Source organism: Chrysochloris asiatica, unplaced genomic scaffold, assembly GCF_000296735.1.
Source record: "Chrysochloris asiatica unplaced genomic scaffold, ChrAsi1.0 scaffold00052, whole genome shotgun sequence".
NCBI classification, from domain to species: Eukaryota; Metazoa; Chordata; class Mammalia; order Afrosoricida; family Chrysochloridae; genus Chrysochloris; species Chrysochloris asiatica.
In genome coordinates, this window is record NW_006408570.1 from 12532737 (window position 1) to 12550228 (window position 17492).

General features: G+C 38.7%; 1 protein-coding gene across 3 annotated transcripts in view; it reads right to left on the minus strand.

Annotated features, from left to right (window-relative positions):
- The window catches only part of ACTR2 (ARP2 actin-related protein 2 homolog (yeast)), a 50526-nt gene extending 34629 nt beyond the window's left edge, over window positions 1-15897 (minus strand). The window contains exons 1-3 of one of the 3 annotated variants that reach the window (XM_006862952.1): window positions 15678-15897; window positions 5272-5382; window positions 3134-3225 (exon numbers count right to left, since the gene is read on the minus strand). In XM_006862952.1, the coding sequence (XP_006863014.1) occupies window positions 3134-3136 (3 nt within the window). In that variant the 5' untranslated portion in view covers window positions 3137-3225; window positions 5272-5382; window positions 15678-15897. Of the gene's footprint in view, window positions 1-3133; window positions 3226-5271; window positions 5383-15677 lie in introns of those variants that run through there. The other 2 variants (XM_006862951.1, XM_006862953.1) reach the window with 2 other exon arrangements.
- Window positions 15898-17492: the final 1595 nt, after the last annotated feature.

The following is a 17492-nucleotide window of genomic DNA, read 5'->3' on the forward strand; positions in this document are numbered from 1 at the left end:
TTGCTAAGTGCCATCTTAAGATAGAGGTGTGAAAAAAAAAGGGGGGTAAAAACTTACAAAAACAAAAACAAAGGTAAAACCAATGTGAGGAAAACAAAGTTAAAGTGTTTATTAAAACTGTTCTACTGATTACTTCTTATGCAGTTCATTTACCATGACTTATTACTAAAACTTATTAAGTATTATCTATTTGAAATCATCAATAAGGACGATGTAAAATTAAAAATATGCATTTGTGAACTTTTGTCCATAACATATATGTTGAAGTATTTAGAGGGAAGTATACTAATATCTGGGATTGCTGTGGTTCTGTAGGATAAGCAGTGCACTGTTAACCACAAGGTCTACAATTTGAGCCCACCAAGTGCTCTGAGGGTAAAAGATGAGGTTTTCTGCTCCCAAAATGATTTACAGCCTTGGAAGCCCCATACAGGATAGCTATGAGTCAGAACCATCTAAGTGGCAGGTATTTGGATTTTGGTATACTAATATCTAGGAAACCTTACCATCATGAGTTGGAACCCACTCCACGGCAAATAGCCACTACCACTTTGGTGGCTTAGAGGTTGAGTGCTTGACTGTTAATTCAAAGACTGGCAGTTCCAACTCACTAGCTGCTCAATGAGAGAAAACTGTGGCAGTCTGCTCCCATAACAATTGCAGCCTTGGAAAATCCTATGGGGATTTCCTGCCCTGTAGAGTTGCTAGACTGCAAAGCCGTATGAACTGCATGGTCGGCAGTTCAAGCTCATCAGCTGCTCCTAGGAAACCCTATACAGGGTCACTATGGGTCAGAACCTACTCAACAGCACTTCACAACAACAACAACAGAGTTACTAGGGACTCCTGGTTTGGCACTGTGAGCTAATGCGCCAGACTGAAAAGCCATTTGAACTGCAAGGTTCGCAGTTCAAGCTCACCAGTACTCTTGGAAACCCTATGCAGGGTCACTATGGGTCAGAACTGACTTGACGGCACTTCAACAACAGAGATGCTAGAAGTTGAAACTGACTCGTTGGCATTGGGTTTGTTTTTTAGTTTATATGAGTATCTGCAATTTGTTTATTTAGAAATAAGATAAAAAATCAGATTGATTGATAAATAAAAATCAGTATAGAAAATATTAACAGCAGAACCTAGGTGATGGGTGTATTATTTCACTATAAAATTCCTTCAAGTAGATTTGAAAGAATTTCAAAATAGTTCGCTGTAGATTTGAAACATTTATGTTGGAATGGGAGGAAATCCCTACTGGCAAGTGCATTAACTACTTATAGTCATTTACAAATCTAATTTGATAAACAAGTCTGCTACTACTTTTATCTACAATATACTAGAATGTAACATTTTCCTTGGGTTGTACAAGGCAATAGTAGACATAGTCAACATCCATTCTCACCTATACTTCAACCAATTTGGAATAAGACTGGTCTGATTTCACCAGAATATTTACTTTACATTCCATGCAAGAACAGAGTCTACATATGTCTGACCCAATACCAACTCAAAATAAAATCCTTATTCATCTACTTATAGGATCGCATATACTACGAGAGATTAACTGAAAGAAATTTCTAGCATTACACATCCTCACTGTCCCTCTGAACAAAGAGAGAATTTGAAATGGAAGGAAAAAGGTTTTAACTTACTTGAGAAAAGTAAAATTTCTTGAGGAACTCAAGTTACGCAGTTCAAATTTTTATCTGCATCTGAATTTTAATTTAAAATCTTAGAACACTTCAACTTCCCCAAACCAAAAATTATCCTCACCCTTAGAAGCAAGTTAAAGGTAATCAGATCAAGCCTTAGGTTTGTATCGCCTGCCCCTGACTGGACACACCATCGCCTGAGAGAATGAGAAACCAAAGAAACCGAGATGCCATTTCAAAGGCAGTTATATTTATGAAAAACAGGCAGTATGGATTTTATTTTGAAAAACAGGCAGTATGGATTTTATTTTGAAAAACAGGCAGTATGGATTTTATTTTGAAAAACAGGCAGCATGGATTTTATTTGCCAAGAATCACTTTCAACAATATCACCTCAAAATTTAAAAACAGAAAAAATACAATTTAAATCCCTAAAAGGAAATTTTATTAAGAACATTAAGCCCACACTGCTCTCTTCACTCCTTCTTCTCTCATGATTCTAAGATGAACGCACAGCCTTTGATGTAGGATAAAGAAAGGAATTTGTACTTTCAAATGGCTTTGTTTATTCAAAAGAAAATGTCAGGAATTACTGTTACAAGTTACAATATACATATCACTCGATATGCCTGACAGTCATTAAAGATGCTTATAAAGGATAAAAACCAAAAGACAAAAAACAAAACAAAACAAAAAAACCAACCTTGAAAATATCTACTTTAGAGGCACTTAGACTATCACAGGAAAATGTAATTAAAAAGGTCAATTGGGACAAGCTTCTAATTCAAAGGAATGAGGCAAGGTGCCACACAATGGAGGAAATTCATATTTGGAAGAAAAAGCACTGTCTGTAGAAAAGCCATATAAAAGCTTCTTAATTTTTTTCTATTAATCCTCAGATAATGTTATAAAATCTGTTCCCCAACAAGGATGGTATAATAAACAAGTCAGTCTCTTTTCTTCCACGTTTTTCTTCTATAGTCATTAGCATATAAACTCTTACTCAGTTTATTAAATTACATATGATATTATACTGGATGCAAACACATATACAAGCTATGATAGGCAATGTTTGACTTAACACTGGTCAATAAAGCATATTTATCCAAATGCAACAACCTCACCCCACTTTTCTGGATCATACATATCTTATGTAAGGCCATTAGGTTTCTAATATTATGCACACCACATTCCATTTTAATGAGATAGCACTGATTCATCTATGAGAAACAAAAGGAAAACAACTCAAAACTATGTTAGTAATTAGTTCTTGTTTGGTCCATTGTATGAAATCAGGAAAGTAAAGGACTTAATTAGTTGCCACCAAACTGAAGCAATGAAATAGGTTAAAAAAATCAAAGTATTTAAAATAAAAACATGGAACTATCCCCCCCACCAATACTAAAGGGACACAAAACAACAACTACTGTCCCACCAAGCAAAAGTGGTAAACAAACAGAGAGCATGTGTGCAACCTCACTTACCATCTTTTTGTTATTCTACTTCAACAGGTCAAGAGAGGTGAAGAGAGAGAAGGTAGAAGTAAGAGTCAGAAAAGGCCTAAATAAAATCCTCACTGAAATTTTTAAACATACAAGCAATAGAGACAAATTAGGTAGAGCTCAGATGCAGTACTTTTATTATTTTACGGAATTAATCATTAGGGCCAAATTAATATGGGCAGTTATTACTCCTGAATAAAAATTAACGCATTAAACAATGTAAAATTTCAACTGTTTTGGTCTACCACCACTTTTAGCTAACAAGCTACAAAAGTATAAGTCAATCCACTAGGCATTACAATCCCAGAAAGTCAGGTTTCTGGAATTTGTTATTGAATTTATGAACTTTTAATTAAGAAAATTAATTGTAACAGAAAACGTCTACCTGGGTAGACCAAAAACTAGATAGTTCAGGGTTGTTCCGCCCCATCCCAAGTTCTATGACTCAAGTGAAATCTGACACAGGTTTCTTATGGTTTTCAGTAGGAAGAACAATGTTTAAAAAATTTGAAATGCTTAAAAATTGAGCAAACTGAACAGCACTTGAGTCAACAGAACACAAACTGACAGACTATACAGGTGAAACAATTGTTACAGGGGAATTCCTTGGCAAAAATGTCTTATTAGGTAAGTTTGATTTCTATCACTTGATCTTTTTTAAAAGCAAGAACATGAGACTGATGAGATGTCTAATTTTTTTGTGACTATGACAATAAAAATGGCTACACATGATATGGAGTCCTGGTGTGGCGCTGAGGGATAATGCGCTGGACTTAAAGTTGGTTTGAACCGCAAGGTCGGCAGTTCGAGCTCACTAGTTACTCTTGGAAACCCTATACAGAGTCACTATGAGTTGGAACTGACTTGATGGCACTTAACAACAACAACAACAACAACAACATACATGATACATCTTACAGCTTCAAAAATTTTGCTGTCCATAAAATATGTAAAAATAAGTTAATCTCTAAAAGCATACCACTGCATAAAAAGTATTACATTTAACTTCATTAGAAAGTGAGTTATCCTTAACACTATCGTTAGCTACAGTATTTTAAGTTAGAGTTAATTGGAGACTTCATTTTATCAGAATTAAAGGAGTTGACAAAAGGAGAATAAGGAATTCTATAAATTTTCCAGTGGAAAAGACCTTGCAAAGGAACATAATAAAACAGAGGCCAACCTGAGACACTATTTTAAGGCTTCACAAAAATAAGACAGAAGGTAAGTTTTAGTTTAAATTTTTATTCACTGTGTAATTCTCACTTCTCAACAGCAGAGAACTAACTACCAAGTAGTAAATATTCATCACCTATTACCACCTTCTAGCCATCTCAACAAATGTTCCAAAGAGGTACACCCTAACTCTTATTTCAAATGACACATAATCTAACAATTCATGGCAGTCTTGCCAGAGATCATTCAGATAAAAGCAGCAATGCTAGCTTGTTCATAAATAACTCACTATAAGAACCTCTCAGTTCTACTACATTCTATACCACCACACCTGACTGCTATGCCATTTGAAGAATTTAAGTCAACTAGTGACCCTCGACCTTTTGATTATTCTACTTTGTTGTGTCTCCTAAAGTAATACAACTTCCACTTGATTTCTGATTTAATATGGGAGAAAAATTTATCATCCTTACTGTAGAATCACTAAGGCAATGACAACTTCCCCTCATCTCTCCTCATAGTAAAACAGATTGCAAGGCTTCCTCCTGAACGCTTTGGAAATCAGTTATTAGATCACTTAAAAGACAAACCACTGTGATATACATCTTATGTTTTTACTAACAAACCATATAACACAGTAGGGGCATCAGATGATGAGAACATGGAAAGAACAAGTCTAAGGTCTCAAAGAGATACTAACATATGTAACAAATATATGGAATTTAAAAAACATGAAAATACCAGGCTGATTTTTAAAATTATATTAAGATGACTTTAAGTCAGTATTTCATATTCAGTATCCTTGTTCAAGAGTTGATATGAATTGAAAATATGAAATATTCTGCCCTCCCCTCAGCTTCTCATGGGTCAGATTTAAAAACTACTTAATTTAAAGAACACCTCACAGGTTTTCATCCTCATTTAGCAATAAAAAAATATATTACCTTGATTTCAATGTTTCCCACTTTGGTGGTTGATCTGATAATAGGTCTTCCAACCAAAGCTGGGAAGATGTGTTCTGGAAAGTTAGAGCCTGCATATCCACACTTTACAAACTGGAAAGAAACAGTGAAGAAAAAAAAAAGTGTTAGTATCAATGTATTTACTAACAGACATACAGACATATCCATTTAAAAACAGTAAGTGAAAAATACAACTTAGCATTTATATAACATTTAAAATTTTCAGTGATTTCAAATCACTCAAAAAATAGCTGCTCTTATCATACCATCTCCTATTTATTTCCTTTGTGAGTCTGACCACTCCCAGAATTTTCCTTTATTTACTAGTTAACTGCTTATTTAGTACCTAAGTCCCCCATTAGAAGGAAAGCCCCATGAGAGCAGGGAGCTCAGCTGAGCAGTTCATGTGGGAGCTCGATGCCTAGAAGAGGCCTGGCACCCAGTGGTCTTTTGGAAAATGAACAAACTTATTCAACAGATGTGAAGTATTTTTAAAAAGAGAAATGTTAGAAAACGAAAACGCCCAAAACCTCAATTCTAAGGCAGGCTTTTATTAACCTTCGACAATTCACTGAACCAACTTAACTTTCCAAAATGGGAAAACCAAATGTCACATGGACCAGTATCACATGAAAATAAACATTAGGTATTCTATACTTGGTTATTTACACTTTGTTGTCGATGTGTGCCATTGAGTCAGTTCTGACTCATAGCGTCTGGTGGGTTTGAACTTCCTACCTCATGATTAATGGGAGTCCTGGTGTGGCGCTGTGGGTTAATGTGCCAGAATGCAAAGCCGTTTGAACTACAAGGTCGGTGGTTCAAGCTCACCAGTTGCTCCTTGGAAACCCTATACAGGGTCACTATGGGTCGAAACTGACTCTATGGCACTTAACAACAACCACCTCATGATTAACATGGTTAGCAATCCAGTATTTATCCTACAGGGCTCAATTTATACTTTACGAGTTAATATAATTTCACATGCAGATAATATATTTCTCCAATGTCTTCACTGGATAAGTTATTATCTACATGTGAAATGATATTACTAGTATAGAGTCCTGGTGTGGTACTGTGGGCTAATGCATCAGACTGCAAAGTCATTTGAACCGCAAGGTCGGTGGTTCAATCTCACCAGGTAGGTGCTCCTTGGAGAGTCACTATGGGTTGGAATCGACTCCGATGGCACTAAACAACAACTACAACAATAAAGGCATATATCATTGACTCTGATTTTATTTACAAAACTTCCACTTTATGCATGAGAAACTATTAAGTAGTTTTTGTGGTGCTATAGGATAAGCACTGGACCACAAGGTTGGTTTGAACTGCAAGGTCAGCAGTTCAAACTCACCAGCCGCTCCTTTGAAACCCTATATAGGGTTGCTATAAGTTGGAACTGACTTGACAACAGTAAAAGTTAAGTAGAACCAACGATTTTTCATTCTTATACCAATAGCATAATTTGTTTAGTCTTATTTTTAAAAGGAGACATTATAAGAGAAAAGGCCATTAAAAATTCCAAGTGAGGAACCAAAACCAAATTAGATAGGGCGTCTATTCTGACTCACAGCAAGGCCACGTATATGGAGAAGTGTACTCCACAGGGCTTAGACTGTGACCGTTCTTAAGTATATTGCCATGCCTTTCTTCTGGGGCATCTCTGAGTGGGTCCAACTGACCAACCTTTTAGCGTTCAGTGCTTAGCCATCTGCATAACTCAGGGTAAGGGAAGTTAACTATACAGCAAAGGAAATGTCATCATAATCCCTACCTAGTTGTTGCTGTTAGGTACCATCGAATCAACACCAACTCATGGTGACCCCATGGACAACACAATACTGCCTGGCTCTGCTTCAGCCTCACAATCACTAGAATGTCTGAGTCCTTTACTGTAACTACTGCTCCAATCCATCTCACGGAGGGGTCTCCCATGCCTCAATTTCGCCAAACATATCTTCTCCAGAGACCCCTCCTGATGACATGTCCCAAACAATCAAGTTGGATAATATGCTATTTTGATTCAAAAGGTATTCCCTGGCTAATTTTCAGAAGTAGATTTTATTGTTGTTAAGGGCTGTCGAGTCGGTTCAAACTCATAGTGACCCTGTATACGGTTTCCAGGGTGGTTAAGTTTGAATCGCCAACCTTGCAGTTCAAACTGACCTTATGGTCAAGTACTTATTTTTACAGTGCCACACCAGGACTCCACCAGACATAGATTGGTGGTGGTGGTGGTTATGTGCCGTGGAGTAGGTTCCGACTAATAGCGACCTTGTACGGGGTTTTCCGAGGCTGTAAATATTTACGGGAGCAGAAAGCCTCCATCTTTCTTCCGCAAAACAGCTGGTAGTTTCGAACTGATGACCTTAAGGTTTGCAGCCTGATCCTTAACCACTACACTAACCTTTATTCCCACCTTAGTTTGAAGGCTCTCTAAAACTTGTCCAATATGAATGATCCTGTGGTATGTGGAAATATTGATGGCATAGCTGTCAGCATCATAACACAAAGTCACCAGAGTACAACAAAAGAGATGTCAGCTATCCCATTCAGCAAGTCTTTATTCAATGTTAGTCAAATTGCACAATGTGCCTAGACCAGTGTATGGCACAAACGAAGTGCACATTAAATAAATGATAAATTGCTGCTGACTTGAAAGTATGATACTATGATAATTTAAACATACAAAATATACAGAGTCTATTGTTCTATGGACCCAAGCATAGGAAGCTTAAGAAATAAAAACACTGCATGAATGTGGCAAATGACAGTAACGCAAAGGTGGACAAAAACTATTTATCTATACCTTGAAAGAAAACTACTCTGTACAAAGAACTGTCGTTTGATGATGGTAAAAATTTAAAACAACCTTAAATTTCACAGACCTTTCAAAACAGGAAATTTTGTTATTTTCAGAAATTTCGCTAAAAATGTCAATGAACTAAGGCTCAATTATAGTCTAGAACATTCTGCTATTCAGAATTTCACTCGTCTTTTATACACAAAACTTTTAAAAGATATGACTTAAGCAGTGGAAGAGGTGAAAGATGAGGCTTTCGGCTCCGCAAAATAAAAGATTTCAAGCCTCAGAAACCCTACACAATGTCCATATGAGTTAAAACAGACTCAACAACATTTAACAACAGCAAACCATTTTTATGAAAAATCTGTTGGAAATTAAGAACTTTCATATTTACAATACTGCCTGAATTCTTATCCACTCTGTTCATGTTTATGTTCTGCTGTTAAGTACTGTTGAGTCGGCTCTGATTCATAGGAACTCTATAGGGTTTTCCAAAAAGCGTCTGGTAAGTTTGAAGCCTTGAGGTTAGTAGTCTAGGGCTTATCTTACAGCGCTACACCATAGCTCAGTATTCAGATGTTTTCTCACAAACACATAAAAACTAGTCCTAGTTAGCTTACCACTGAGCTACTAAGGATAGGGTGATTTTCAGGTATAACTCCCCTTTCTGAATGTATAATACACAATTCTTATTTGATTGCCTCTCAAGGTAGAAGTTAGTGTGATCTGATGGCACATGTGATAGATGATGCTGCTTGCTCATGCCTACTTCCCTATTTGTACAGTGGTCAATAGTGAAGGATTAGAGAGTACTTCAAACTCTAAAAGAATGTGAAACATAACTCAAAAATACTGTTTCCACAATGTCCTCTCAAATAACTGATCTATGTGTCTTAAAAGGACTCAGAGGAACAATTTACTCAGAACAACAATATCCAGAGATAATACAAAGGGGATTCAAAGACTTGATGGAAAAGAAATTTTTTTTAAATGTTCAAACTAAAACAAAACCAGAAACTCTCACATTATTCTCCCCTAAATCACAAACTCTTTTGTTCTTAAGTCAGATCTAGCACACTAACCATGAACAGCGTGATACAGAAAGGTAGACTCTGCTCTCATGATTACCCTAGCCATATACACTGATTTTCTGCCTTAATAAAATCTGTTGTGATAACCAGGTTAGTATCACCATCAGTCACATATAGAAATGAAATACAAGACTACATTCTTCTGTTTACCTCAAAGTAGTGAACAAATATGGACACTGGTGGTGATGGCTGTGTGTCTTTGAGTTGGTTCTGACTTATAGAGACGTTAGTTAGTATAGGCTTTCCAAGGCTGTAAATCTTTAAGGGAGCAGAAAGACTCATCTTTCTCCCGTAGAGCTACTGGTAGATTCAAACTCCTGACCTTGCAGCTAGCAGACCAGTTTGCAATCCAATACATTATGAGGGCTCTACTAAGGACACTGGGTGGGTTAAAAGTATCTATTCACCATAATGAAAATTCTCACTTATATAAATACTTACAGAAAAAGTTATAGAAAGAACAACTGAATATACTCTAGATGCTTATATGGTCCACTTCACATTGCATGTAAATAAATGATACTCTAAAGTGAGCTATCATAACAGAAGTTGAAGAAGAGAGGACTAACCAGGTATAGTTATAGGGAGGCGGTGGCTAAGGGCTGACATGCCTATCTCATTCAGAACTATTTAAAAAGGAAAAGCAGTAAATAATCCTATCACTCAGTGTTCTGATGGATAGTTTGGTATCTTAAATTCTTATTTGAATGTATGAGGGGACTTTAAAAAACTCATGGGGAAAAAAATTTCTATTATCTTTTCATTTTTCCATGACCTTTTTGAGGCCCTTCATATTTTAAGCGACAAAACATTTGCCAAGTGCCTACACTGTTGGTGGTGGTCATGTGCCATTAAGTAGGTTCTGACTTAAAAAGACCCTGTATAGGGTTTCTGAGGCTGTCAATCTTTATGGGAGCAAAAAGTCTTAGCTTTCTCTTGCAGAGCTGCTGGTAGATTCAAACTGCTGACCTTGTGGTTGATGTTTTTGAGTGCCGTCGAGTCGGTTCCGACTCACAGTGACCCTGTACAGGGTTTCCGAGGAATAGCTGGTGGGTTTGAGCCAATGGCCTTGCGGTTCGTAGTCCAGTACTGATCCTACAGCACCATACCAGAAGACAAAAATTAAGACCTCTTACGGTGCAGAAAATTACTTTGTGAGGTACTTCTAACAACCGTCTTACGGCACCTACAAAATGACTGGCTGCTTGTGGCCTACCAAGGGGATTGGAAAGTTTTCCTAAAGCAAATAAGGTGTATGGAACCCATGCATGGAGACACCGCAAATAAAGCATATGAGCCACTAATTGAGGGGATTGGTCAGTTTTGCCAGCCTGCTAGGCTTAAAGGGAGCCAGTTCCAGAAGTGTAACGGGGAACCTAACCACCAAGAGCCAGAAGTGGAGGACTTCTTTTGGATCCACGGTCTCGTATACTGGGAACCTCCTAGTCCCAGGTTACAAAGAACTTGTAACACCAAAGACCATTTGAGATGTGGTGGCAGCTGACCCAGGAGACTAACCCAAGGAATGAGTCAGCTACAGTGGATGAATGAACCTAGAAAGCCAGCCCAGTGTCTTCAAGCAGGAGGCTTACTGGTGGAGGGGGTGCCTCCAGGCATTTACTGGCAGAACTAAACTTTGTAACACTTGCCTGAGCACAGCAGAAGTCATGTCAGGAGCCCAGGGGCTGAGGGAGAGGCCTGCCTGTAGGCACAGTCAAGAAAAAAGCTGTCCTGATCAAAGAGCTGTGTGCACAGTTGTTCCTGATCTTGAATTTGTAACCTGTTGCTTTCCTAATAAACCCTGTAATTGTGAATATGGACTATGAGTTTTGTGTAGCTACCCAATTAACTACTGAACCCACAGAGGAGTAGAGGGTACCATGGGAGGGAAAGCTGATGTCAGAATTAGTATAAAGTTTGGCATGAGAGAAGGTATGTAGGGAAGGTATGTCTGATCTCCATCTCACAGCAATCAGCCTTAGGCTCATAGATACTGACTCTCTCTCTTCCCTCGTGAAGTTAAATGAGGTCTGATGATAACCAATGCCATTCTTCTACCCCAAGAACTAGAGAAACAGTTTAAAATATTTTAAAGCTTACCATTACCGTGCTTTACAAAGAAAAGTTGGTTTTAACTCTAACTAAAGTCATCAATCACTATTAATAAAATGATCTATTCTACTTACACAGAAGCTTAATGGAATGACATACCACTATAGTAATCCAGTATTAGCACTCCTATACCAGGATCTTAGGGTAGTTCATCAAAATGGCCACAAATGCACTATTGACTGGTATGTATTTTTGTTTCAAATATGAAAGCAGTAAGAGCTATCATTTAACAAAATAATCTATTTCTCAATAACAGAAAACGATTTGGTAGTCAATATGACAATTTGCAAAAAAAAATCAGTATTTTCAAAAATCTATACCATAATGTGATAAAATATAAAGAAAACATTCTTTGCTAAACCACTTATTTGGCATCATTTTAATCTTTGAAATTCTTCCCCTACTCCAATCATTACAAGGCTTGAGACTTAGTTCTCACATTGTATGCAATAAGGCTATGCTTAAGCAATAGATTTTACCATATATAGCTTCCTCTTCATAGCACTGTGGTTTAAACTCACTCCCTTACTTCCCACTGAGTCATCAAATGGTAAGAACATGCACAGTGCAATGTTCTTCCAAGCAAAAAATGAAAACAAATGCCACTTACATCTGCTCTAAAAATACACTGCTTTCCTCAAAAAATTATCTGGGATTTATAAAGCCCCAATTTGGCTCATTTGATTTGTATTTTTTCCTTAGTAATTTCATCTCATGACATTGAGGTATTCATTAATTTTTGCTTGTTCTGATCTTAGGCTACCACAGTAGATTCTATTTTTTGCAGAAATTTTCAGGTATGTAACACTGTCAATGCTGTAAAAAGATCAATTTAGTTTTGCTTTGTTTAAATTTTGAACGCTCCCAAGTTCAACAGATAAATTAGCATAACCCAGTGTACAACTACATAGGTAAATTACTAATGATACTCTAATTGTTCTAGTTATTATAAGGTATCATATCAGCAGACCTTAAGCAGTCTGCAGTTGACAAAGTCAGTCTTCTGGAAGTCTTCATTTTGTTGGTAAACCCACTCACTACTGATGAAATAATTCAAATTTGATATCAGGATACACTCCAATTCCAGGAACAAACTCCTGTGCTTAACTCTTCAAAGGCACCTAAACATAGTAACTCAAAGATCTCCAGGTTTTTGCCTATTCTGGCCACTTTCATGCACAGCAGGTTTGAACTGCTCTGAGACTAAAGGACATAAATTTCAAGTATTTCTCCTTCTCCTCAAGCCCACCCTAGTGAGATACCAGTGGGACCAACATCCAATACATGACCATAAGAACCCACCTACTAGAGCACCTCTTAGAAAGAAGGCTTAAGAAAATCAACGTCTAACATAGACTAATTTTAAAATCTAAAGTGTGTGTGTGGGGGGGCAAATGACAATCCTTTAGGGTAACAATTATTTTCTTGAAATAATTTAAGTAAATGAAACTATGTATCTTCTTGAACATGCAATTATAAAAGAAACACGACTTTAGGTTCATAAAATTCAAGCAAGATGACTATTCATGTCTAGAAGTATAAGCAATAAGAAATACAGATTCTAATTAGTTCTTAATCCTCTAAATTTTCAGAAATATCATAGCATTCCTGACTGCACATAACCAGAGACATTGCTTTCATTTCTAGCCAATCATATCTATAAAAAATGGAATGTGTTTTAAAAATAGCTAGAAACTTAACACCATATACAAATACACAATTTTATTTGAACTATATTTTTCTCATGTCATAGTAACTGATCTTTTGCCTTAAGAAATCATATTTTAAAATTATGAATTAGACATAAAACTAATCCATGATATATATTCAAAAGGTGTGGTGATGCACTAATGAGCTGGAATGCAAGGTCGGTTTGAACAGCAACGTCGGTGGTTCAAGCTCACCAGCTGCTCCTCGGAAACCCTATATATGGTTGCTATAGGTTGGAACCTACTCAATGGCACTTAACAACATATTTTTCTCATGTCATAGTGATTTATCTTTTGCCTTAAGGAATAAAATTTTAAATTATGAATTAAATATCAAACTAATCTGACATATCTTCCAAAAATTCATTGAAAAACTGAACTAACCTTAGCTAACATAGCAAAAGAGTAATATAGAAATGAGTCATCTTATGATTTAACATTAATAATTTAACAGAGTATCTGAAAATATATTCATACCACAAATGGCAAGTTTATTACTTAGACCCTCCCCATACTCACACATACAAAAATGTCAATTTTTTAAAGCTTTAAATTTATTTAGAGGTTACCCTGAGACTAGTGCAAACCACTTTTTTTTTTTTTTTTAGAAAAACACCTTTAACTGAGTTTTAGAGGTAAAAATAATATACATTTATAGTAAAAAAGCAAACAATATTATTCTCCTCATTTTTTCCTTAATTCTTTACCACTATTATCACAAAGGAGCTCTGGTAGCGTAGTGGTTACAAGTCAGGCTGCCAACCTCAAGGTCAGCAGTTTTAAACTACCAGCAGTTTCACGGGAGAAAGATGAGGCGTTGTGCTCCAGTGAAGATTTACAGCCTTGGAAACCCTGTGCAGGGTCGCTATGAGTCGGAGTCAACTCCAAGGTACTTAAAAACAATAACAACAATTATCACAGGTGGAACCCTGGTGTGGTGCTGTGGCATAATGCACTGGACTGCAAGATCGGTGGTTCAAATTAACTAGCCTTTCCTTGGAACCCCTATACAGGGTGGCTATGAGTCAGAATCAACTCGACAGCACTTTACAACAAAAATAATTCTCACAGGTAACTACTATGAACATTTCCTATGCATTCCTCCAAAGCTTTCAAATACAGATACAAGTCTGTAGATGTATGAATATGTTAATGTAGTATGCATACATATATGGAATCACTCTAAAACTTTTTTTTAAAACTTACTCTACCTGGGACATGTTTCCATAGCAGTGGATCTGGATTCTTTTTAAAAGGATGTCCCATTATCATGATATGATAACACTAATTTTACTCTTATCTATGTGTAACTTGGAGTCCTGGTGTGGCGCTGTGGGGTTAATGCACCAGACTGCAAAGCCATTTGCAGTTCAAGTTCACCAGCTGCTTCTCAGACACTCTATACAGGGTCGCTATGGGTAGGAACCGACTCGATAGCACTTAACAACATAACAAGACATGTAACTTAGTTCCCATGAAGCTAGTAAAATTACTTCTTTGGGGGGAGTTAACAATCTGTAACACAGACAATCAAGGGCAGTAATATGGAAGCGGTGGTGGTGTGCCGTGGAGTCACTAGGTGTTTTTTCTACCATCAACAAACCAAAAGGTTTATTTTAAAATTCAAGTAAAATCTGTTTTAATTCATATTATCACATTTATGGAAGGAAAAAAGTCACAAAATGTTGCAACTCCAAACTGGTTAGAAATCACTGTAATGCAGGAGAAAATGGTCAGTACATAAGTTATCCAAAACAAGTAACATATCCATCTTCTGATCTGACTCTGCTGCCCAAAATACATTTTTAAAAATACAGGAATGCGTTTAAAAGAAGCAACTTGCAACTAATTTCTAAATCAGTGCTCTGAATCAAATTTTACATTTACATTTTAAGATCTCAAAGAGTACCATCTGTATTCTGCACCTAGGGAAAAACGAGGACGAAAACCAAAATGATTAGCTCCCTCCTCCCTACCCCCAGGTTAGTGGACTTAGCCCTTGGACCTAGCGGGGTCCTAGATCTTCCAAGATACTCCTAGGGTGCAAGGTGGTCGGTCTCTGACGGAAGGCACCTGGGTCAAATTACTAATATACAGAACAAAAAGTCAATGATGTGCAGCCGATCTGGTATCCTCCTCCCTCAAAATTAATATCTCACTGCAAAAGGGTGAAGCCCATGGCTTATATGACAACACTTCCTTTTTCTTCTTCTTTAAACCCGTTTCCTGCCTCCGTTTGAGTATCTTGAAGCATACAGGAAGAGGAAGGCCTTTTGGTCTTCCTCCTATTTTTACATACTGGGGACCCCAGGGATGAGCCCATCTCGAACCATACAAAAATAGTATTTTACCCCTCTACGTATTTGGGGGAAATTGCCCCCGCGCGTACACCGAGCCGGCCTCCGCCGGGGGAGCAGGTGGGATCCCGGGCCACCGCCGGTCTCACCCGCCGTCCCAACACGCAGGGCTGCCAGGGTGGCGGGCTCCGAGAAGACGAGGGTCCAGCCCACTTGCTCTTAAGTCGGTGGGGGCGGGAAGCGCTGGCCCGCGCCCCTTGGACCCAGCGGGCCGAGACCCGAAGCGAAGCCCGGGTGCGAAGGGCCTGCGCTCCCTCTGCACATCCCTCCAAGGCCTGTGCCCGTCGCGGCCTCCCCATCGGGCTCTTACCCCAGTGCCGTTGTCGCACACCACCACCTTCCTGCCTTGGCTGTCCATCGTCCGCCTGGAGGAGAGCCGTCGTCGCCACACAACCTACAGCCTCCACTGCCGCCCGGCCTTTCCTCTTCCTCTTCCTCCTCCTCCCTCTTCGGGGCCCCTCCTTCGGCCCAACTTTCTTCTCTCAACCGGAAGTTGCTGCCCCGCCCCGCCCGCCATTTATCAGAAGGCCGCTTGGAGGAGGTGGAGATGGTAGGTAAGAGGCCGCGACTGGCAGCAATAAGCTCCAATAAGAAACGGAGGGGCGCCTAAGCCCCGCCCGCGGCCCGGGGCTCCTGCGCCGCAGTCCTGGGCGCTGCCCACAACGGTGCTTCCTCGTCTGAGTCCTCTTCCCGGCGGTTCGCGGGGGCCTTAATGGCGGCTGACGAAGCGTCTCAAGAGCCAAGGATGCCGCTACACGACCCAGAAACCGGAAGCAGGTGAAGGACACCAGATCTGCCACCAAGTGGCCGTAGAATGTGGAGGAGAAGCAAACTGGGAGGGCGGAAGCAAACCCGGAGTCCTATATTTGAACAAGACTTGATGTGTCTTTGCTTCTAGGCCTTTTCATCAGAGAGAGCTGGGATAGAAATAAAGCGCGCACACACACATATTTGTTAGAAATCATGACTTTATGGTGATACCTCAATTTCTAGTCCAATCGTCCTTTGGCCAAGTTGCTTCAGAGTAAAGAGAATGAGAGTGGGTGCTTACATTTCCTGCTCACCTTTTTCCTCTTCCAACAGCTCCCATTATGCTTCACACCTCTGGCTTTGGAATCAGAGGACCCCTGTTTGAAATCTCCTTTCGATCAAATTTTATGATTTGTGCATACCCTTATTTGTTCATGGAGATAATCTTTATAATACTTATATGACTTGTAATGGAGACAAAAATCTGTGTACAGAGTAAGCATTCCTTCCATGGTAACCCACAGCCACCAAGTTGATTTCAACTCAGCAACCATATAGGATAGAGAAGAACTGCTCCATAGGACTTCCAGATGAGACTGTAAAACCTACACTGTGCCACAAGCACTGTGGTCGTTCCTTACTGATAATTCCAATTGTGTAGTTCTTTCTATAATGCCACCACTGTTTTTCTCTCTCTCTCTTTTTAATCAACTGGAAACTTAGTCTCAAAGGCCAAGCTTGTCACATCAAAATGCCCTTAAATCTTGTAGTAACAGTCAGAACCAGCTTGATGGCATGTAACAACAATCTACAGATGGGTACACAGGTAGGAGAACAAGACTATACCCGCAACCATATATAGTTTTGGCAAAGGATGCTTCTAGATGTATACATGTTTATGTCATAAACATAGCCATGCATGGTGTGACGCTGTGGGTAATGCACTGGACTGCAAGGTCGGTTTGAACTGCATGGTCAGTGGTTCAAGCTCACCAGCCGCTCCTTGGAAACCCTATATAGGGTTGCTATGAGTCAGAATCAACTCAACATTACTTAACAACAACAACAATATAGTAAGCAGGGAAAAGTTATGAAAACTTAGCCATAACCAAATACCTTATAAGAATGAGCTACTGGGCTTAGCAGTTAAGGATCAGTTTCAGGGGACAGCTAAGTCAACTAGAATAACATAGTTCATAAGACAATGTTCTACCCCCTACTGTGATGAATAGCAGCTGGGGTCTTAACTAGCAAATAGCCAGCTAATTTGAAACTATTGGTTTCTCCCAATTGGGGGTGGAGGTGGGAGGAGGAATGAAGAAAATCAAACACTCAGGGAAACAATTAGTCCAAAAGACTAATGTGACTCACACTC